We start from the raw sequence: 23,805 nt of genomic DNA on the forward strand, positions 1-23,805 counted from the left end.
TTTGTTAACCTTGCTAAGCAAACGTTTTACTTCCTGATATTGAGGGCCTATAGTGATTATAGTAATACAGTTACAGGATGGCGTGTGGAGTTCTTATTTACTGGTGGAAGTGAAGAGTCACCCCTTGGGTAATAACCGACTCAGAACTATTGAACAGTTTTAATTATTCCTGCTCTGCACATGCATAAGCAATTCGCATTACAATCGTGCCATGTTCGGGTAAGTACGGTATTGTATTTATGTAACTCCTTGTGAGACATGTCCATTGTGACTGGTCGTACAAGAAGTTGGAAAATGATACTGTACTTTGGCAGAAGCTAAGGGTATTTGCCTTGCCTCCTCTGTTGCAACTGTGCATTGATTTGTTTTGAGCTGCCTCGCTTTCTTTTTTTGAAAACGGGGAAGTGATTTGAGTCTCCTCTTTCTCTCTTGCCTTGCGCAGCAAAACTATGGGCACAACCCGGGCGCCCTGCTCAGGGTGATCAAGAACTGCCTGGCCACCGAGATGCGCATCATCCAGCAGGCGGAGAACTGCCACCGGCTGGCCGCCCACTTGCCAGGTCCCCACGACGCACACACAGAGATCGCCCAGCAGTTGGACAAGCTGCGCAGGCGCACACAGGTGAGGAGAGCATCGTGTCCCGGGAAGCGGACCAGTGGTTGTTGAGAGGCCGATGAAGCAACTCATCGAGTCTGCCCTGGACATGCAGTTGCTGTTGCTGAGGTCCGCTTGCTGCAAGCTAGCAGGGATGAAGTCGTGTTTATTTAAAGACTTTTCCTGGCCACCTTGCAACCTTTAGTGGCTGCAAATTGTTGCAAAAAACTGTCGTGCTTCAAATTCATAGCTTGCACAAGGGGGTCGTTTTGCAGTAGGTTGCCATGTGAACCAACCGGGGGTGACGGGGCAGTGTGGACGTCTCCAGACGTGTGCTTGCTGTGGCTGTGAGTGCGTGGTCTGATGTGCCTTTGTTGGGTGACGTGCAGGAGACAGAGGACGAGCTGCGGCGCATGATCCAGAGTCAGGAGTCCTTTGTGCTGCAGTACCAGGAGTGCCAGAAACTGCAGGCCCACTACCAGCAGCTCTCGACGCAGTCCGGTGGCCAGGCCAACGTCGAGCTGCTCAACAAGATGCACAACGAGACCAAGGCCATGGAGCAGGCCATCCGGCAGCGAGTCAACGAGCTACGCGAGATGCGCAGCGTGAGTGTTGGGCTTTGTCAAACGTTGAGCACTCTTTTGAAGATCGAGAGACATTCTTTTAGGGATTACTGTAAATTCTCACTTGAGTGTAAATCTCAATTCAACAAATATCTCAGGGTAATGAACGTTTCAGTTATCCCAGGAAGTTTTCCTACCATCTCATGTGAAATTGTTGCAGTGTCAGAATTTTCAAAGTAGCAAACATTTCTATTGAATAAACACCTGAATTTGATCAAAGCATGTTTATCTTATTGGTTTAATGAAGGCTTGTTAGAGACATGCTTTAGTGACGTTACATTGTTTTTAAGGGGGGACGCTACCTTTGAAAACCAAAAAATTGCGAAAAAGTCAATTTTTGGAAACGTATATATTCCATTTGTATATGTTATAAACTACCTTTTCTGTAATTATCAATGCCTAATTGGCCTTAAAAATATTGAAAATTAGAAATATAACAAGCCACGGCGGCCCCTGAGCCGCGAGCAAGCGCCGAAAATGCCCAAACTTCGCGCACGCGCCATTCCTCACACGCTGAACCAAGCGCCGCCATTTTGGTCTTGTTTTGTTCGTGAATTCTTGCGCTTTTCTTTGCTGGCGGCGACGGCGGCAGCGTGCTCGAGGCGTGGCTAGCTTTTGATTGGGGGCCTCGCGGCTGCTTTCGAGTTTCCCGCGTCCGAAATCCGAGGCTACGATTGGACCAAGCGCGCGCTCCTCGAGAACGCGGGGGAACGGGCGGCTGCTATTGGCTGCTGCGCGCGCTGACGCGATGGTCTCCGCCGGCTGCTCCCTGCACGCCGTCTGCTCCGGCTGCTCGCTCTCCTTTGTGCGGTGTGTTCGCCTTTCGCCATTTTCGCGATCGCCGTCTTTACAGTCTGTGGCCGTGCCCTTTGAACAGTGTCGTGTAGCTTGTTGATCGTTGCGCGGTCGGTCACGATGCCTACAACGAAATTCAAGACTCGACACGCGTTTGGTGCACGGACGCATTCTATGAGGTCCATCCGCATGGCGGAGCGCGCTGCCGACGACTGCACCGACGCATCCAGCGTTCTAGATATGTACGGGTCAGTCAGCGGTGGAGAAAGATGCCCTGCGCATGGGCAAGGCTGAGGAACAGAATGAAGTGACAACTCAGAGGCGGCAAAAAAAAAGAAAGCACGGAGACAGCTTCAGCTATTCAGCGGGATCGTTTTAGACCTGGAAATGTCACAACTTTTGAGGGTCATTTTCTCTGAATTTTTTATTTTTTTCCTTGTATGGCTGCTCACCCCAGCATATCTCAGAAACCACTCAACGGATTTCTGTGTGGTCTTTTTACCCTATACGTAAATAAATTTTGGGGGGCAAGAAAAGCCAATTTATTGAAATATTGTGTTTGGAATTGTTGATAAATAAAATTTGGTTAATTAGTGCATGTCTAAGTAGTAATTAAATTCAGTGATGTGCTAAAATTTTTTACCAAAGAATTTTCGAAGGGCCTTGTTGTTGCCTGAGGTGCCTATTCAGGAATTATCATAAATTAACTTCATAGTGCCAACACATTCTGCATATTCTCCTGGCCTGTCCCAAAGAACCCTTGTAAACCACCTCAATATACTCCTGTAACTTCAGAACCAGAGGGCACAACTCTGTGAAACTTGGTAATTCTTCAGGTGTTTATGCTGTGAGCCTACCCTGAAAATTTCATCAAGATATCTCAAGAAACAAAAAAGTTGGTGTTCTCTCAATCTTCTAAGGCCATTTTCTCAGAATCAATATTTTGCCTGGCGTGGCTGCTAGGGAAAGCCATATCTTGGGAACCACTTATCAGAATTTCATAGGGTTTCTTTTGCACCATACCTGAATAAATTTCTGAGGGCAAGACAAGCCCGTTTTTTTAAGATATTGTCTCTGGAATTTGTAATAAACAATTAAAATTTGGTTAATGAAGGTCTAATAAGTAACACTAAATTCAGGGCTCTGCTAAAATTTTTCAGCAAAGAAATTTACAAAAAGGGCCTTGTCTTGCCCTGGGGTACCTATCCAGGAATGACTGTGCTGAATTTCAAAGTGCCAGCAGATTTTGCAAATTCTCCAGGCATGTCCCAAGGAACCCATGTAAACTACCCTGATATACTCCTATAACTTGAGAACTAGAGGGCACAGCTCCATGAAATTTGGTAGTTCTTCAAATGTTTGTGCTACAAGCTTACTCTGAAAATTTCATCCAGATATCTCAAGAAATAAAAAAGTTGATGCTCAAGGGTAGCCTCCCCCCTTAAGCTAAATTCAGGTAAACTAGCAGTGAGCCAGGCCTACAGGTAACGGTAGGCTTTTTTTTTTTCATGGAAGTGGCCGGGAGAAATTACTTTGTGAAAGATTTGTTACAATACCAAACATAATGTGTCACTCTTGTTTCATACCTAAGCAAATTTGTAACGACATGTGCTTGGTAGCCGAATCGATACAAAACAAGGGGCTTGCATCACTTGACGCTGGCCCTGCCATGTTATCGACAAGTTCCTGCCACGTTACCTGTGCTATCCAATCATCACAGTGCAAATGATCAGCACTAGTTGACTACTGAGAGAAATGTTTTTCCCGACTGCTTGTGTTGGTGCAATGTAACATGGTCAACAGTACAGTCCAACCTCGTTATAACGAAGTCGCATTTTGCGCGGAAATTCGTTCGTTATATCCAATATTCGTTATAAAAGTATGCACTCAAATTCCCACAGAAAAGGTCGCTAATAAACCCAGGTAAAGAGTACTTTAAGATGGACAGCACAGGGTTGAAAAAATGCACTATTTTTGAATTTAACGCGTGGTATAAGCATATGAAACCTCGCCTTGCATTTCGTACTGGAAAGCAAGAGGAAAACTCACAAATCGGGCTGCTGGCCAGGTGCGAAAACTAATTTATTTAAAAAACGACGTAATCTTCGTTTGGCGGCACTTCACACTGTTTGACAGGTTATATTTCTCGACGAAATCAACACAGAGCAGCGCTTTCCCGATGTCAGCTTATTTGGCCACAGGTAGGTTCCCGAAGTACCCCCTAACTTCCTGGCCATGTCAGCGGCGTCGGTGCTGCTGAGAGCTCGCACTTTGCCATCTTCACATGCATCGCTGTTTCTAGCATCATTTGCGGAAACCACCTGATCAGCAATTTCTTGGTCGGTCAGTTCGGGCGCCACAGCCAAGTTGTCATCTGCACAGATGAATTCCTCGAACGTAACGTTCGGAACCGCCAGCTGACGCCATGTCGTCTCGCCGAAATTGTCCGCTTGCCTCCCAGTTGCATGCGGAAGCTTTCTGCCTACTTCTCGCAGTTCTCTGCGCCAACGGCTGCTTCTTCGCCAGACAAGACGTGGCAAACAATCCGATGGCGGTCATTAAATCGCTGCAGCCAGCCACTGCTTGCATGAAAGTCATTGTGGCCTCAGAGGGAAGTGAGACTTCTCACCTTCATTTGAAGGACGGCACCAGACACAGGCAGGTTACGTGCTATAACGTCCTTTAACCATGCAAACAACGCATCTTCAACATCCTGTCTTGCTGTCATTCTTCACAGCGCCTGCAGAGTGGGCGTTTGAAATCTGCCTTGCGCTCAGGACAACCATCTTATCTAGATAGATAAGAGTGCTAGGCGCAACACCGAAGTCCGCGGCAATGACTTTTCCTTGCGCCCGCTGTCAACTGCCCTGAATATCTTTATCTTCGTTTCAAGCGAAACTGCTGTTTGTTAAGATGCGTTCCGCTACGGCGTCTACAGATTGAACTGCAGAGATAGCGGGGGAGCGGAGCGGGCGTCGGTTCGATCACGTGCCAGTCACGTGCTAGGCAGCCGTTGATGCTAGATTCATTCGCTCTCCCTAGATGGCGCCGCGTGCGGAAGCGCGGGTGATTCAAACACATTTTAGGTGCGCGCGCTTCAAAAGATCAAAATTTAGCGTGTTTTGAGATTTTTTCCTTCTTGTTTGCGCATTTTGAGCCCCGTGAATACAAAAACTGCTTCGTTATAACCGATACAGTGTCAAATTTTGAATTTTTCGTTTCGTTATACAGATAGAACTCCCTTAGAAATAAAGCATGTCCAACCAAACTTTTCTTTCACTTCGTTATATCCGATAATTCGTTGTATCCGTGTTCGTTATAATGAGGTTCGACTGTAATAGATTCTATCCATGTTTGAGGACAGTATTGTCCAAAGCACCTTTAGTGAAATTGGGAATGGCATGTAAGGTGATTGCGTCCTGTGGCAGTTTCTAGTGCAAGTCAGATCTACATCCTGCTTGTTGCTTCTTTTGCTTGCCCCAGTAGTATTGTAGCTGTGCGTTACAAAATAAGTCTGAACCTTAGATATCAAAATTACTGGTGTTGAGTTGTATTTTTGCAGTACTTCCTCGATATTGGAGATTGATTCACTCCTCGTGTTGCTGAAGTTGGTGTGCAGTACTGGTAAAGAAAACTTCCCATGCTACGTGTTTCCAGCATTTTGCAGACAAGCAGCAGGATACAGCGATGCAGCTGAGCGCACTGCAGACTCAAGTGCTGGACGACGAACTCATCAAGTGGAAGCGCGCCCAGCAGCTCGGTGGCAACGGCACTCCCTTCGAAAACAACCTTGACCAGATCCAAGAGTGGTGAGTGTCTGTGGCTTTTTTTGTTTTTCCTCTTATTTCCCTGGGTGATACCTGAGCGCCTCTACTCAAATCTCCCACAGATAATAAAATGTGTGAAGCGAATACAGTAGAATCTCAGTAATACGAATCTCATATGGTGGGGAAAAAATCATATCATCCTTAATTTCATATCATCCAAAGCAAACAAGATCTGTATGTAGAAGAGAAAAAATTAATTAGTGGTTTTTGAGGAAAGGAAATGGTGCAGTAAATGTGCCACTTCTGGTTTGACACCTCAGCTGGGCTATAAGGAAAGGGAAGGGGGTGAGAGTGAAAGAACTAAGAGGCAAAAATGTGTGGTAGTGGAGGGCTGCAGAAAAATTTCAACTACCTGGGAAAGGGCATTCATGGAGATTGGTCTAGGGCTGACAGGATTTATTTCCAGAGCTCGCTACAGTTAAACCTGGATATAATGAAGTTGAAAAAAGTCCAGGATTTTTCGTTACATCGGGGTTTTTGTTGCATGGAGTTTTTGCGATGATGCCCAAAAGGGCAAATCAGAATGGAAACCAAAATAAGATACTATAAATGTAGGTGAAATCACCTTCAAAGTGTTTGCAGAAAACCTCATTACTCGAAGTCATAAACCGGGGCAGCCGCCGCCACCTCTGCCTTGGCTCGCTCAACTCTGCTATGGACAGGGTGGGGAGAGTGGGAGAGGCGGGGGCACCACGGCCGAGCTAGAGGAGAGCGTGCGCAGTCGCACCTCCGCTGTAGGCCAGCCACGCAGGCACAGTTTTTCCCTCGTGTTCCCTTTTTCATTCTGCCTGCCACTGTTGCCCCCGGAAACGGATTCTTTGCCTTGCATCGCTGGCACTCTCCATCGTCACCACTCCAAAGTTCCGACTCACGAGAGCAATCGGCGCAGAATTACCGTATAATGCGGAATATAGGTCGAGGTGGAATATAGATCGACCCCCTTGCCTTGAAGCAAAAAAGTCAACATAAAAATTATGAGGCACAAAACTTTGTTTTATTCACTGGTGCCACCAGACTCGTTGCCTCCTCATTCGTCCAAGCTGTCTGAGCTCTCGTCCGAAGACGACTGCTTCGCGCTGGCTTCGTCCCACAGCATGTCGTCACCGGTACCGTCCAACGAGTTGCTAATGCAACATTTCTTGAATGCCCGCACCACCATATCGTCGGGCAGCAAGCGCCAAGCCTGAGCCACCCAGGTGGCCACAGTGGCGAGAGGCGGCCTGCGCAGCCGGCCGGTGGGAGTCTGGGTTGTCGCCCGCCATCCACTGATTGTAGAGTTCACGCACGCGGTCTTTGAAGGGCTTATTCAGCACGATGTCCAGTGGCTGAAGTGTTGAAGTCATGCGCCCCGGAATGACAACAAGCTCCTCCCGTCGCGTCTTCTCCGAGACGCCAAAGTGTCGCTGGGCGGACATGTTCCCATACTCTTCGGCGAATTCGATAACTTTTTTTTTAAAACGCCGCGATGGACTGACGTTGAGGACCGGTACTCATTTTGCGGGCTGTCGCGAAATTAATACATTACAATGGTTAGTACGTTACCTCTATTGTTTTTATGGCATAAACTGGCAGTGGCGCCATCGTAATAACCATTCTTGCATCCACTCCAGCAAAATGCAACCTGAGGAAGGGAGGGAGTGCCTCCGGGTGTTCTTAGCCATGCTTTTGGGCGCAGAGGCCAAGTGATGTGGGTATCTCAATGGCAGTGCCAATCAAGGCTGTTTCTTCAATGCAGGTGCGAAGCGCTGGCAGAGCTGATCTGGCAAAACAGACAGCAGATCAAGCGAGTTGAGCACCTGGCAGTACAGGTACCCATAGGTACAGCCAGCGCTATTGGAGACCGCTTTACTGCCCTCAACGCCCAAGTCACCAACCTGCTTTCCTCCCTCGTCACCAGGTAAGCAGAAGAGAGGCATTCTGTAGCATGCAGCATGCTAAAAACTGCCATTCAGAGTCCCCCCCCCCCTGTGGCACAGCGAGTATGCTACTCCATTAGTGTTTCATGGCTGAGTATATACAGTTATAGTCTTTCAAATTGTCTGAACTGAGAAGAGGTACCACCATGTGTGTTGAGTTTCTAGCAGAAATGCTTCATCCAGCATGGAACTGTAAGGAAATTAGGACTTCGTATTTAGGTGTGCTCGTGTTGTTCAGAATGTGCAGATCCAGCATTGGGGGTACAACCCAAATGCAAAACTGACGTAGTTTCAGCACATTCACAGGTAATAGGTGGCCTGTGATAGTGCCTGTTATCATCAGGATGTGTGGAGCTCTGTTACTTAATTTTAACTCTGGAACTTAATTTTTATGCATCCACCACTGACAATTTTAACTGTGCACCAGCGTTGCCATTTATCCGGCTCACTTGTACTGACATCTGCTTTCCTGTACGAGCAACAGGCAGCGTGCGAGTAAACTTCTGGTAGCTTCCACACCATGTGTCGTGCCGAAATAGAGAACTACAGGGCTGTTAGAAGTTGGGTTTGTGTCTTGTGAGGCTTGCCATTTAGGACACACTTCAGTGTGGGAGGTGTGCATTTTTTGGCTTTGCTCTCCATTTGCCTTCAATTGTCGACATTGCGATTGCATTGCTATGTGCCAAGTCATCCCACAAAAAGGAAAAGTGTGCCTAATTACCTAATTAGACAGCCTGTGCTTGTTTGGACTTTGCTTTATTCAAGATATTTTCCATTCTCTGTGGGGGTTTGAATTTGAGGTTTCATTGTGCGATGTGAGAAGACTGTCTTGATTGCAGTGTTCGCAAGCTGTGTTGTCGTACTGAATGTAGTGTTTTTTAAAAACCATTTTTCTCCTTTAATAAGATGGAAGTCCTCTGTCGGAAAAGAACAGTATGGAACGCACAATAATGATGAGATTACAGTAAACCCTCGTTAACTCGAAGCTGTAAAATCCGGGAAAAATTTCGAGATAAGCGGAGTTTCGAGTTAAGCAAAATGCCGAAAATATCAGTGCCCGGGTCACTGAGGAAGCCCGTAACAACCAGTACTGCTGACAAACGCTCCACTGCACAATGGGAGCGTTTGTAATAAACGCAAAAGAATTCGGAGAAAGAACTGAATTTTTTTATTTTGGAAAGAAGAACTTCGTGATGCTTGCCTGCTTCGCATTCGCATTTGGCCCGAGAAAAGTCTTCGAGCTGGCGAATGCACCGCATGAGCCGTTCGTCGCCGCCGCTGCACTCAACATTGTTGCGGAGCAAGCGGAGCATATTCCTCGTTTCAGCAGCTGTCGGCACCTCCCGAGGCTCTTCTTCGTCAACGTGATCATCTCCGTCGTTCACTGCCATTTCAGTGATATCGGCGTCGGACAGCATTCCGGTGACGAGCACGTCTAGCTCGTATAGAGCGTATTCTTCAAATGTGACATCGCCATCTTCGGCATCACTGGCGCAGCCAGTTGCCTTGCGAACTTCGTCGCAAAGTTCATCGCAACCACTGAACTCGTCAGTGTCCGGTTCGAGCGATATCTCGGCCTGAGAAAATCCTGCGTGCTTGAAACAATTCGCAATTGTCAATGCACGGACTTGACGCCAGGCTTCAGCGATGAGGTGGACTGCACCCAGCAAATCTATCTCGTAATTCTTACCGCTGTCGTAAGAACACAAAATTCGGTGCAGCAGGCTCTTCCTATAGTACTTGCGAGCAGTCTCGATGATTCCTTGGTCCATCGGCTGGAGCACGGACGTCATATTGGCCGGCAGGAACTCCAGCGCGACTGCCTCCAAGTTGTCAATTTTCCGGTGACCGGGACAGTTGTCCACGACGAACAACACTTTCCGACCGTCCTTCGCCATTTTGCGGTCAAGAGCCCGGACATACTCTTCAAAAAGCGCTGCCGTCATCCACGCCGTTTTGTTTGCGCGGTAGGTCAAATCTCTCGGGAGCCGTGCATTTCTAAAGCACCTCGGGTTGAGCGACTTACCGATAACGAGCAGCGGCAGCTTTTCATCACCGGTGGCGTTGGCTCCGAAAAGTATCGTAACTCTGTCCTTGCTTAGCGCCTGAGCACGCTTCTCCCTTGGGCGTGTATGTGCAGCTAGGCAGCATCTTATAAAAGAGGGCTGCTTCGTCGAGGTTGAATATGTCTTTGTCTGCGTAAGCCTTTTGCAGCTCGGCGAGGCGGTGGTTGCGCCAGGTGTCTGCAGCTCCTTCGTCGACGGCCCCGCTTTCGCCGTGGATAGGCTTCGAGGCCACGTTATTTCGCTGCTTAAATCGTTCAAACCAGCCATTGCTGCAGCTGAAGTCTGTGTGGCCCATCTGCAATGCCAGAGCGTCTGCCTTCTCCATCATCATTTGGGTCGTCACGGGAAGGTTGGCTGCCCTCACATTCTGGAGCCACAACATGAGTGCTGCTTCGACGTCCGGGAATTTCGAGGCCCGAATCCGTTTCCGCTTGCTAGAGAAGCTTTGCTCGAAGCCATCCAAGACCTTCTGCCTGTTCTTCAGTACTGTCGATAGTGTCGACAAAGGAATGCCGAATTCTTTGGCGATGCTTGTTTTGGACCTAACTGCTTTGTCCACTTCCTTGATTAAGGCGACTTTTTTCTCCAGCGTCAGGGATTTGCACTGCTTCGGGCGAGACATCGTCGTCCGTTGCGCACACCACACACAAACACACACGCAGCAAAAATCGAAGTCAACGTGCAGCTCGACGAAACAGAACCGCTCGAGCGCTTGTGCACACACATGTGAAGGGCAGCGGACTGGAGAGATAGCCCGATAAGCCCACGAGGCTTACCTCGCGCAAGCGGCGCGCACGTGACTTCTCCCAATGTTGCTTGACGCGGTTGACGGAAAACCGCTGCGTCCGCGGGAATTTTGTATTCATACTTCGATTGTTACCGCGTTCGGCACTTACCAGGAACCAAGCGCTCGCTCGGAGCCCGTTTCACCTTTCGGAATTTGCCTTTGCCTTCAATCCTCCCGGTCAAAATTTCGAGATATCCGTACTACGCCTGAAAAATACTTCGAGATAAAGGGTAGCAAATACATAGCACGTATGGGGGGTGAAGGCGCGGCGTAAAAAATTTTCGACTTAACCGATATTTCGAGATATAAGAGTTCGAGTTAACGAGGGTTTACTGTATAGCTTAATGGAACGCAGTGAATTCAAACTTCAAGGAATCAGTCTGAAGTGTCAGCTTGCACAAAAGATGGGAAGCTTCTGGGAGGTACTGACGCTTGGTACTGCTTGTTGGCACTCCCAGCACCTTCATCATCGAGAAGCAGCCACCCCAGGTGATGAAGACGAACACGAGGTTTACAGCCACTGTGCGTCTTCTGGTGGGAGGCAAGTTGAATGTGCACATGACACCACCTCAAGTCAAGGTGTCCATCATCAGGTATGTACTGCATTCCTCTCAAGCTCTTCTGTTCTGCAGTGCTCCTGCGTTTTGGGTTTGGCTGTCCTTTATCTTTCTTTCGTTGTGTGTAAGCATACAATGAGTGCACATGGTTTCAACACTAAAATTGTTGCGCAGGCTCACATTTATCCCAAGCAACTGAGGGGAGTCACAAAAACAATGCATTATAGGCGCTGTCTTTGTTGCTTTTGTGCCTCACTTCTGTCTGTACCTGGTCTCTGGCCGTTTTGTTTGATATTCCACCTTGCACCTTTCACTCATCTGTTTTTTGTCGTTTCCTGCTCATTTTATTAATTTGTTAATTCGCCCTGCAACGGTATCCAGTCCTAATTGTTGTCACCTTGTGTTTGCAGTGAAGGCCAGGCCAACTCGCTGCTGAAGAGTGACAAAGTTGGTGTCGGGTAAGTCCACTTTTTTATCTCGGCAGTGACCTCTCTGGTTGGTTTTTACTGTCTTTGTAATCAATGAAAATGTACCCTCGTATTTGCATGCAGCCTTGTGTTACTCCAACTTTTATTTAATCGGTTTGTCACCTGCAGTGAGGCTAGTGGCGACATCCTGAACAACACGGGAACCATGGAGTACCACCAGGCTACGAGGCAACTCAGCGTCAGCTTTAGGAACATGGTGCGTGTGTTCTGCTGACTTCTTCATTGTGTTCTTGTTTCTTTAAGGGCAGCTCCGGTGGTCTTTTACAGGGTCCTCATTACCGCTGCTCATCACAGTGGAAAGATCCCCGAAAAATATGTATTACATGCTGTTTTATGCAATTTTTCATTGATCACTGCAAATATCTGGAAAGTTCTTTGGAATGTGAATGGTGTACTAGTTTTATTTAGAAAAGCTAGCACGTTGCCCCTGTTCGTGAGAAATGTCTGTTCACGTGGTCTCCCACTGCATGCAGTCGTACATCTTGTCATTTTTGTATGCAGTGTTTCTAATGCCATACGGAGTGAGTGACAACAGCAGCTGCAGTAGACTGTACGGCACTCCCATTATACATGTTTATTTACTGAGTGTTTCCGAGGTACTTCAAGCAGATGTTTTATGAATTTATTTCAGTCAAATTCGAAGACTTGGACTGGCTTGCCAGGCTTTCAGTAAATTTTTAAGTTGCTCACTCCGAGCGGCTGTTCATCTCGTGGTGTGGTGCATCTGGTTTCTCATGCAATCATTAGAGAAGGTTATTGTAACTGTAAGTGGCACAGCTCAACAATATAGCTCAGATATATTATCTTTTTTCCTTCTGGTGTGAAGCCAACTACAGTCGAACCCGGATATATCGAATTCGAAGGGGATCGGAAAATAGTTCGATGTAGCGAAAATTCGATATACAGATACAGTCGAACCTCGATGTAACGAACCTCAATGTAACGAAATTCGCGATGTAACGCATTTTTTTCATTTCCCAATCACTTCCCCATTGAAAACCATGTATTTTTTTTCGCGATTTAACGAAGTAATTTTGCTCCGCACTTTTGATGTAACGAAGTCCTTGCGCATCGCATGCATGTGCCAGGAGCTACCTTGACAATCGAATGAGAGCTAAAAGTTTAGCCGAGACGAAACGCAGTTTGTATTTGCCCTTTTACGCACCAATTTTGCCGGCAGTGTGGGAATCTGCGAGAACGTACCGCCGCGCCATCTGTCGTGCGCATACAAAGCCCGCGGCATGGAAGTTTCAAGACGCGCCGCGCCATGACGCCACTGGCGAGCTGTAGACTCTGAACGTGAAAGCGCAAACCGGAATTTTCTTGCAGCGTCCGTTCGTTTTTTTTTTGGTTTTTTTGCATGCGATGTCCTCGTAGACAACAACAAAAAAAAGTCTTCAGTGTTGACAAACTCGTGGAGCTAGTGTGGTCGTACCTTTAAAACGATTGAGCGGCGAAAAAAAAAAAAAAAAGTGCCCTGGCAGAGGAGGCGAGTGGTGAAGGGGGTAGAGGGAAGGCGTGGCGTGGGAGGCGCGCGCGGTGCATTCTGGGTGGGTGGCTTCGGCGCGCTCTCGGCGCGGCCCGCGCGAAATGCAGCCGGCTGCATTCCGCGCCGGGCGCCGTCAGAGCGCGCCGGTAGCCGCCGAACACGCTGGCGATCGGGCGCCGCTGTTTCGCGGACGTGACGTCGCCGTGCCGCGCGCGCACGCGCGCTCGCGCTACGTCGGAGTATAACCGCGCCGCGAGCACAATCCCACCGCGCCGGCGTGAGCGATGCGAACATTTTTCTTTATTTTTCTCTGATGCGTCCCCGGCTGCAAATGTTCAATGCTGATGATGATGATCCCAGTAGCGACATCTTGTGGCGGCTTTCAGTACTAGGCGCTGCGCTCGTTCTTTCGCTATGCGCACACGGAGAAAAATGATGCCGTTGCGGTGTTTGCTATCACTCATTATGCTCCTGATGTAGAAAAAAACATCCGGTGCCCTTGTTAGCGATACTATTACTCGATTTTCTTGCGTATTTCCTCAGTAAGTGATTTACAAGTTCCCATCAACAAGCAGTGTTCCTGAACCAGTTATACTTTATTTTGACAGCTGAAACATGGTAACCTCGACGTAACGAAATTCGCGATGTAACGAAATTTTCGGCTGCAAGTAGGACTTCGTTATATCGAGGTTCAACTGTATAGGCTAAAACTGCACTCCCGATCATAACAAATTGTGGCTTACCGTTTGGAACAGCCGCGAATCACATAGTATGGGCACGCAATGTGAAAGCGCTTTATTTCGCGGGGAAAAAATCACTAATTTTGGGCTGCTTTTTCCTCTGGGAAACGAAGTTCAAAACACTGGTCTCGATCTTCTCGAGACTGTCCAGGTGCGAGAGCCCAGTGCCTTCCATTTCGCCGCAACAGCGCCGAATCAGGCTGAACGTTGACGCCGTGCACGGACGCGTTTCTTCGACAACACAGTTGCTGTCGTCGTCGCTAGAATCGGCGTCTTGAATGCCAGCTATTCCGGCCACAATGTCCTCATCAGCGAGGTCGGCTACCGCTTGAACTTCGCTGTCAGTCACTTCGGAACGGCGCCGGGAAAATTGGACAAGTCACGAAATGTGTCGTAAAACCACTCATCATCATCTAAATTTTCCGGACATTCATCTCCGGCCACTTCAAGGCCTGCCTTGCCAAAACAGTTGGCTACTGTTGCTTCATGTCGCGCGTTAAAACATAGGCGCACACAACAAAAACACGCGAGGCGCAGATGGAGCGGTCCGAGCGAAGCCTATGCGAGCGGCAGTCAACCAGGCTGCGAAGGAACGACAGAGGGAAAAGAAAGAGCAGGGAGAAAGATCGGTGCTCTGGGTTTCGCTTTTTTTTTTTTTTTTTTCTGAGCTCTCTTTTCTTCCCAGACCCACGAGCGACCGTTTTCTCTCTCTTCCTTTCCCCAGGAAGCGTGGCTTGGACACGTCGCCACGCGTCTCACAATAATTGCAGTTTCTACCTTTTTCTGTATTGCACCGTACATTGTATACTTCACTAAACACTCTACTAATCTTGTAATTGTCTTTGCTTATGTCTTGATTTTGTGCCACATCCTCCCATGTCTGATGCATTGTGTTTGTATTCTAGTTTTGTTGCCAATGCCATGTTTTTTAGGGGCCGTGAACCCCGTCAAGCCCAGTTAGAGGCTTTTTGTTCACGGTCCTCAGCATCTGTAATGTTGATGTTGGAATAAAATGATGATGATGATCAGCAGACGATATGACACGTGGGTTCGAGGTTGCAGAAAACCAAAAATGGCAGCGACCAGAAAAGCAAAATGGCACTGGCGTTGTTTGTTGTTTGTGTTTTCGGTAGCTCTTGAGCTTCCATTCGAAAGAAAAAGTCCAGAAAATCGAAAGAGAAGGATTTCAAGCGTCTGAAATTTTGGTCGGTGTTATATATTGGCTCTATGGAGCGCGTGGCGGTGCCATGGCAAGGTCCGGATTTTCAGGTAGGTCCGGAAAATTGGCCGTCCAAAATATTGGTCAGCGACTGTAGTGGTTTTTAGGGTTGAAACGAATAGTCATTTTTTTTTTGAATAATTTCGAAGTGAATATTTCAAATACTTCTGATACACACACACACACACACACGCACACAAAAAAAAGGTTGTACAGCACAATAAGCATTTTCGAAATCATGTATATGAGATTGGGCGCCCCGCAGCCGGCAGGCATGTACGCCTATGAAGTAACCATGAAGTCTAGACTTAGGCTTCGTGAGTGTGCTGTGTTTCCATCCCGGAGGAGATGAGCTGAACCAAAATCACACGGAAGAAAGTGTAAATGCTATTTCTATTTGCTCGAGACGAATACTTCCACATTTCAAATACCAAACATTCAGATCAAGTCAAATATCGGATACTTTACTAATTGACAAAATGTTAGACATTATCGAATATTCGCATAGCGCTACTGTTATGCAGTTCATTCCGCTTGAGATGATGACTGAAAAATCTGACATTGGGAAAACACTTCCCATATTGCAACACTTATACTGGTTTGGATAAAAATCTTCTATGATGTTGCAGTTTTGTGAATGTGCTATAGTTTTTGAAATACGCCTCACTTGTGTTGTTTCTTTCTTCCGTTAGCAATTGCGGAAGATCAAGCGAGCAGAGAAAAAGGGAACTGAGGTAAGCAATTCCTGCTGTTTATTAACGCGATAGTGTTGAGGCTCTCATTCTGCAGTAAATCTGGCAGTGGCGGCGACTGCTTTGTGAGCATAAAAGTATGTGACCCTTCCTGCCACCTAGGCAAAATGACATAGGATTGGGTCTAAACAAAAGGCGTTCACTAGAGCTTAGTTTAGTGTGAGTTGAGCTGCATAAATGTAGCAAGCAACCTACACTGCTACTCCACACTATACTGAGTGTGCCATCAGCATCTTACACCACCCTAGCTAATTCGCATAGCTGCAAGAGTGAACATCCAGTATGTTTTTTCTTGAGTGTGCTGTACATGATGAACAATTTATAGCATCAACGCACCTTTTCCTTGTATGCCAAAACATATTGGTAATTAAAATGCCTGGGTATCTTGCAATTGTTTCGCTAGCATAATTTAGTCCACTCATATTTGATACTGCAAGGTTTTTCTGTGTGAATTGTGCTGACTGCACTTCTATATGTGCCACAGAGTTTGTATTTGTTGTCTTTCTCTGTACACTAGCTTTGGTGTAACACAGTCTTCCGTAACATGTTCTCTCCTCCCTTTTCGGTGCAGTCTGTGATGGATGAGAAGTTCTCGCTGCTGTTCCAGTCCCAGTTCAAGGTTGGGGGGGGAGAACTCGTCTTTCAAGTGTGGGTGAGTGGCAGCAGCTTCTCGTCTTCGACTTTGGTTAAAGTATTCCAGAGTTGTACACTAAATGCCCGAACATTATTAGTAGCAGGGGGTGGTTGGATTAATTGCATTGTCTATGTGACTTGTGCCTTAGAGCACAGAAGTTAGCAATGTAGCATACCTTTCAGCTGGTTGAATACCTGTGTGAGCTCACAAACGTATCTCTGTTTGAAAACAAATTTTCACGGGATTTCACAAAACACGAGGTGTGTACTTGAGTTTGCACCTAGCTATACGGTCACCAACTGATTTTTTTGGACTCCGCGGGGCCCGGAAAATGGCCCGAATAATCGGACTACTTTAAAAAATCGCTTTACTGAGATGAAATCAGCTCGAAAGAAAAATTGCCAATTTTTACCCTTTGCCACGTTTCGTCCAGAAGTGCTAATATTAGGTTCTATTTGGGTCGAAGTCATGCTTACATAATGCCTGGACGAGAGGCGTGTGCAGCATATTGCACGTTGTCGATACCTTTTGCGTGGCCCACAGATAGTGTGACAAACCACATGATGAACGGATGAGCAATTCTGTTGTGCTGTGCTGCAACGCACGCCCTTTGTCGCTGGTCTGCATCTGTGCGAAATTTCCGCAAAAACATGCCGTGTGATTTAAGGACAAAGTCTGTATCCAGGGTAGCGATGGCCCGGCCATGGCCACTGGATCTAGAGAAAGGGAGCATGCATAGAGCAGGTGTCTACGATGCCACCCTCCATTCCCCCCAGATTTATGCAGGAGATTCATATTGGTGGATCTTGCTGGAGGGTCTTGCTAGAGATTTTGTGCTGGAGAGTCATGCGTAAGTGTCATTAGAGCTCACCATTTTTGTCTCTTGGAATCGACAGCATGACCAGATAATATTGTGAAACTTCTCAACCCAAAACGACATGCGTGGTTAACTGGAGTGCTGAGTCTCCTCATTAAAGAGGCAGGTGGTCCATTCTCCCCAAGGCTGGGAACTTTCTTGACTGTCATTTGTGTTGTTGCCTCCCTTGTAGACATTATCACTGCCTGTGGTGGTGATCGTTCATGGCAATCAGGAGCCTCATGCTTGGGCCACAGTCACTTGGGACAATGCTTTTGCTGAGCCGGTGAGTTTTGTGCAAGTTGTGCATTTGCATGTTCACATAATGTTTGTGCGCATGCATCGGTGTACAGTAATCCCTCGTTATAACGAAATCACTTTACTCGAAATATCGCTTTATTCGAAATTTCGAGTAAGGCGATTTCATTATTCGATTTCGAGTAAAGCGGCGGCGATTTGTGCATGCGGTGCCAAATTAATACCGCCGACGAATTAAACTCATGCAGGCATAGAACAGGCCACAAAAGTACCAAACCCACGATCGGTGCCCTGCTCAGCGGGGCCAAATTCCATGGTGCAGCGCGCCCGAACCATTAATCTAGTCGGAAGCGCATTCGTGGTGTTCCCCGTGACAGAATCCACACGAAAATAAAGTTTTCCTCACGCTTTGCGATGCCAGAAAACCGCGCGGTGTCATGGATGCGGAAAAGTGGCCAGTCATGCTCAATTCGCGCCAATCAACAAGACAAACGGTCTAAATGCGTGGTAGGGTCACTGTATTTTGTTGTTACGGCGGGGACACGTGCGAAAAGAGAGCGCGATTTACCGCGCCGCGAAGTTGCGAATGGCATCGCAGCGTCCGATCGCATCTCGCCGCCTGCGCCATGTCAACGACGGGCCGCCCACGGCAAACGCAACGACGGTTAGCGGGAGCCAACGTGAGCATGGAGAGCCGCAGCATCATGATGACGTAGGGCGCGCTCCTCTTAGCCGGGCCGGCCTGCCCACGGCCGGTCTCGACGCGTTCGCTCGCGCGCGAACGCGTCGAGACCGGCCGTGGCCTGCCAGCCTTGATGCCGGCCGCCGGCGTCTGAAAACGGAATAGTATTGTTTGTTCAAGTTCATAGCAAGCCCTGGGGGTAGAGGTGATGACTGCATAAGCAAATTTCATCCAATAGCCGCTTTGGTGCTGCTCCTGCCTGATGCGGTTCGCCTGCCGTCTGCTAGCTATCTCCGTTGCTGAAGGCGTCGCAGAAATCTAACGTATCTTTTATTATGGAGCCGGTTGACAGTAAAGGGGTGCCGGGTGTAGCGCCTTTATTTGAGTGCTGGCCAGCCCCGAGCGCTAACAGCTGCGGCATCGATGCGAAACCGGCTAGGCTTAGCAGCAACCAGGGCAGTCAGGGAGCAGCCTGCAGTTTGTCACCCGGCGTTTCTGCAGGCGGCGTCGTTGCCGAAAGCTGCACTCTTGCACAGGCATGCTGTCGTTGCTCGAATCTAGGAGGCAGACTTTATGGCAGCATGGCTGCTTTGTATTTTTCTTGTGCAAACGGGAAGTAAGCCGAGCCTGCCGGTCTGTCGATCAGCCTGGATCCTGTCTGGATCACAAAAATGAGCTAAAGCTTGTTCTTGATATAGATAATAAACTCTGGTATAAGAAATTTGAACTGTATCATCTTTGACGATCGCTGACCAATACTGAGTTGCTGGGAGAGTAACAAATGTGCTACGAGCAAGATTTGTAGCGAAAGCTACATTGGCCACGAACTTGCGATTTCGCTGTGGCAGTGCTCCGAGGAGGCACAGAGACCGACCTTGAGCCGTTGCCTAGCAACCGCCATAGCTGGCGGACGCCGCGCGGCGTCATCCGCCAGCTTCCTCGCAGCTGTGGCGCAATTAAATCTCGACTGTTTCAGCTTTTTTTCGAGCGGTCGCTTATATCGAATTATCGCTTGTAACGAATTTTTTCGCCGTCCCGCTGACTTCGTTATAACGAGGGATTACTGTACTAGAAAGCCAGAGTGTTTTTCATACAACCTCCACTTTCATCCTTTGATGTGAAGCATGGAATTGTGAGCTGAGTGTCCTGCTTGTATGCGCTTTTCGTACTCACTGTTGTTTGTCTCCATGTTGCAGCTTAGGTGCGACTCAATAAGTGTAGCGCTCTTTGCTGTTAGAAAACAATCGCGACTTCGTATTGTTCCGTCATATAGGAAGTGGTTTCATCTCACAAGTGTTTGGTGTAGTTGCTCAGGAAAGGTGTACCTGCACGTGTACCACCACACTTAAAAGGCATTTGGTTGTTTGGTGGTCGCAAATGGGTGTGAAGCACTGGGGTTGAGGGCATTCTCAGGGTCACTTGGTCTTTATTCGTAAGATCGCAAAAGGGCACATTTTGGAAGTAAATGTGCTGTGGAAGTAAATATGCTGTGCAAATGTGTTAATGCATGGTACAGACTCCTGTAGAGCTTACTGGCAGGTGAATGGATGCGTAGCTGTTCATTTGATGCCAAGCAGGCAGGTAGAGAGACGAGCGTTTTTTGCCTCCCTCTCCTTGGACCTTTGTCACGCTTCTGCTGTGTTCCCTGCCCTGCAACCTTCACCTTCATCTTCCCTTGCCAGTTTGGACACTAACATCTTCCCACCTTCCTCACCTGTTCTTCCTGCTCCTACTGGCTGCTGATTGATCCCACTTGGCTCACTCACCCACCTGCTTTGCTCACCCGCTGCTCCTGCTGCTGATGCCGCTGCTGCTGTTGCCACCACCACCGCTGCTGCCACAACTCCTGTTTGTCGGACCGTGTGCCACCTCTCTTCCCGTGCTGCTCCTTCTTTCCCCGCTCCCTCTGCAACCGAGGGACCCCCCCACCATGGCGTCGCACATTCTGTGGTGCTGTTCACATGCATGCGTGGTTGTGCCGCAATGGTGGGGAGTTGGTGCTGACAGAAGAGGCATCCCCCCTCGTCTCCCCAACACCACCAGGGCCGCGTCCCTTTTGCGGTGCCCGACAAGGTCCCCTGGCCACAGCTGGGCGAGGTGCTCAGCATGAAGTTTCGGTCCGCCACGGGGAGGGGCCTCTCCGAGGACAATTTGCGGTACCTGGCCGGGAAGGTCTTCCGCAGTGAGTGGCACCTGCTTGACCTCTCTTTTGATTTTCTTTCTCTTCCCCCTTTGCTTCAAGGTGCAATCTGCAAGTGTGTGGTGAGCTCTATTTGTTGCGGAAATTATTTGCAGGCATGCCATGTCACAGTGACATGACCATGCTAGCTCCATGGCATTTGGCAGTGTTCTCGAAGGGAGGATCGATATTAAAGTTATATATTTACTCACGTAATTTGCGTACCCCTAATTTATTACCCAGGTTTATAGGAAAAAAAAAATCTTTCACTCGCATTTTTTTGCCCTCCCTGCTGCGCTGCACCAGACTGCATCATGCACACAGGTATGCGCAAGAGAGGCTTCGGAAGGTCTGCGTGACCGCATCGCCGCGTGCGGCTGCGAAAGATGCGAGTGGTGAGGGGACGAATTGCGTGGCTTTTACTCAGCTCGCTCGCGCTGGCGGTTGCATAGTTGCGAGAGCCAACTTCTGGTGTTGACCAGCATGTTCTGGAATCCAAAACTGCTGAACTGTTCGTTGTTCAGTTTGCTGCTACTCAGCCAGGACACTCACGAGGGTGCCGTTTTATCGCATTTATCTCCTTTTGCCTCTGACGGCTCATTCTGGACACTCACGAGGGTGCCGTTTTATCGCATTTATCTCCTTTTGCCTCTGACGGCTCATTCTGCGAGTGTATTGTTGCACGGTAATTGCTTTGAGCTGTATGCATCTTTATGCTATCCCACAGGGAGCTAATAACATGGGGGAGGTGGGAGGGAGGGTATGCGTTGACTTATATCTGGAGTCAATTTTTTATTTGGCCAGTGAGGGGTGCGAGTTGGAGGGTGAATGTGTAGCTGCAATGTACAGTTTATACTGGGCATTATGACCTTTATAAAGTTGTGTATAGCGTGTATGCAAAATTTTCACATAACTTAGCACCACCTTTTTGAATCCTTAATTTAAAGAAGAAAAGCGCGCAAATTGCATGAATATGTACGGTATTTGTTAGGCTTGGCCTGGCTTGAACACGTTATAAAATATGTTGACATGACCAAATTGCAAGTGTGTATGCAAGTGCACGCAAATTTCCATAAGGTAGAAAATCAGTGCCACTGGCCCGTTCGAGTGGGGGCTGATGCAGTATTTGTTTAAAGTGTTCAGCATGAAATTTGAAACATTTTTAGTGCTACCCTGACGGGGCCAAATGCTTATGCCAGTTCCTTATGTCTGCAGCAAAGCAGTCCTCTGGAATTGGCAAGTACTGTGCGGCGGCTTTAATGACGAAGTTGTTCAGTAAAACGTCACTCAGGCAGCTGGTGACCCTCAGGCTGCTGTATTTTCTCAAATGTAGCACAAGTATATTTTGCCGATTACAGAAGTGAAAAGTTATCTCTCACATTTGTATATAAATCTCATACTGAGGCAGGTGGAAAGAGTGTGCCATATTTGCTCACATATTGGTAAATACGTGTTGCACTTTATGGCTGACACTGCGGCTTCGGGAACTGGAAAAACAAAAAGTTTGAATGTTGTAGGTCGACAAACAGAAACTTCTAGCCGCCACTTTGACTAAGGTGACTGACTGGCACAGCACATCACATGTTGGATCACTGGCAGCACATGGGGAAACATGTAACCTTAGGCAGCACACTTATGCATTGAGCGTGAATTCAATGCTTTGTTCCAAAGAATGCGCTGTAGAACACACCAGACATAAAGGCCTTGATTTCATTATATTCAAGCTTGTCAGACACCCTCAACATTTGCACCGCCAATGTTGTATGTTAATAGCTGTAATACCTCTTTGGCGCGTGGAAACCTTGGCGTTGCTATTGTACATGGAAAACTGCTCTCATTGACTTTCTCAGTATATATATATATATATATCTGCGGCACTTTTCAGCAATCCTTGTGAGCTTCAGTGACTAGAAGAAGATTAGTTTTTATGGCGAGGCCTCCATTCAACACAGTGGCAGCGTGGCGAGACTCAATGTTTATATTTGACTCATCCTTACTGGAGAATCTTTTGTGCAGCTGACTTGAAAGAGAAGGGGCATGTGAAACCACGCAGTAACAGTAGTAGCAAAAACCTCTGTACTCTGGAAAATCTGCTGCAAACCTTTCCATGACAATGTCATTGTGGCAATGACAACGAATTTCTGGTTGTGATGACATTAAGAGTAGTGGCGGCAACGGTGATGAGGAGAATGGAGCTAAGACCTCGTAATGCGAATTTTTGAGTTGGACCTCTACTCAACTTTCATTATAGACCGTTTACAGCGCGCAGTTCTTCCGTTTGAGACCAGATGGCGCCACAGGTGCGCTCAGAGCACGGCGTCATTACTTGCCTCGTAAGCTGCCGGCGTGTATGCCTCGACGCACCAGTGGAAATGTGGAAAGATAAAATACATGCTCTGTTGTGGATTGCAAATATTGCGACAAACAGTTAAAGGGGCGGGATGCGATCGTTTGCGAGCTTCACGGAACCGAACTGCACAAGGACGTACTGTAGTAACGTTGGGACGTACTGCCCCTGTTCGCGCCCGTTCGGCATCCACCCGTTCCGAACGGGCGAACGCAACACACATGTTCGCCAGCGCAAGACAGCGAATATAGAAAGAAAGGTCTCGATCTTGGAAAATCTGCGACGGTAAGCGCGCAACATAGCCGCATGAACGAGCTGTCCCGCCACCGAAACGTCACAAAAAAAAAAAAAACGACGTACGCTCCTATACCGCTACTGCATATTGTGCAGTGCATAGCCGTGCGAGCGGACAACGCTTACCGTCAGTTCGTGTATTACACACCGTCTTGGTGCTACTGTTAAACTTCGCTCCAATTAGCGCGATTTTCGTGGACCACAATCGGAATAAAGCATTTGTGTTACGGCTGCTGTGCTCTGCGGTTGTCACTTCCTCGCGATCCATGCGAGACAGTCACTAGAAGTGACTCCGGCTGATTGCTTACAACCAACGAGACCTCGAGCACTTTCATGTCCGCATATCGAGCATGGAGCGTACCACACTTTTATACTATATCAGGCTGACATAATTGTGAACTTCGTGTAGTCAACGCTCTTCCATGCACGCGTTATAACAATTATATCGCGGAATCCTTGTAAACGATTGCATGCCAGCTTGTGAAGGCTGCTTGATGCATGGTACTGCCTAAATGATTGGGTAACATTTGTTTGTTTATTTTTGTCGCCTTCCTTTGTTTAGCAAACCAACAGAAAATATTTTAGGTTGCCTATGCACCTTTAACAGGTTGTAAACAAATGAGTGCGATGTGCATGTGAGCGTTTTAGAGCAGTCTCCGCATGCATGTACATAATACGACAACGACCTGCGCAGCCGCAGG

General features: G+C 47.8%; 1 protein-coding gene across 3 annotated transcripts in view; it reads left to right on the forward strand.

The window, feature by feature from the left end:
* Window positions 1–23,805, forward strand: part of Stat92E (Signal transducer and transcription activator Stat92E) — a 102,763-nt gene that overhangs the window by 13,849 nt on the left and 65,109 nt on the right. For 2 of the 3 annotated variants that reach the window (XM_089549486.1, XM_089549489.1), the window contains exons 3-13: window positions 443–622; window positions 985–1,200; window positions 5,671–5,822; window positions 7,576–7,737; window positions 11,068–11,202; window positions 11,577–11,624; window positions 11,763–11,850; window positions 15,795–15,836; window positions 16,426–16,506; window positions 17,538–17,630; window positions 20,292–20,466. In XM_089549486.1, coding sequence (XP_089405612.1) covers window positions 443–622; window positions 985–1,200; window positions 5,671–5,822; window positions 7,576–7,737; window positions 11,068–11,202; window positions 11,577–11,624; window positions 11,763–11,850; window positions 15,795–15,836; window positions 16,426–16,506; window positions 17,538–17,630; window positions 20,292–20,466 — 1,372 coding nt within the window. The remainder of the gene's footprint in view (window positions 1–442; window positions 623–984; window positions 1,201–5,670; window positions 5,823–7,575; window positions 7,738–11,067; window positions 11,203–11,576; window positions 11,625–11,762; window positions 11,851–15,794; window positions 15,837–16,425; window positions 16,507–17,537; window positions 17,631–20,291; window positions 20,467–23,805) is intronic. The other variant, XM_089549487.1, reaches the window with a different exon arrangement.

The sequence above is a fragment of the Amblyomma mixtum genome, chromosome 6, assembly GCF_055824585.1.
Source record: "Amblyomma mixtum isolate Tamu chromosome 6, ASM5582458v1, whole genome shotgun sequence".
In the NCBI taxonomy this organism is placed as follows: domain Eukaryota; kingdom Metazoa; phylum Arthropoda; class Arachnida; order Ixodida; family Ixodidae; genus Amblyomma; species Amblyomma mixtum.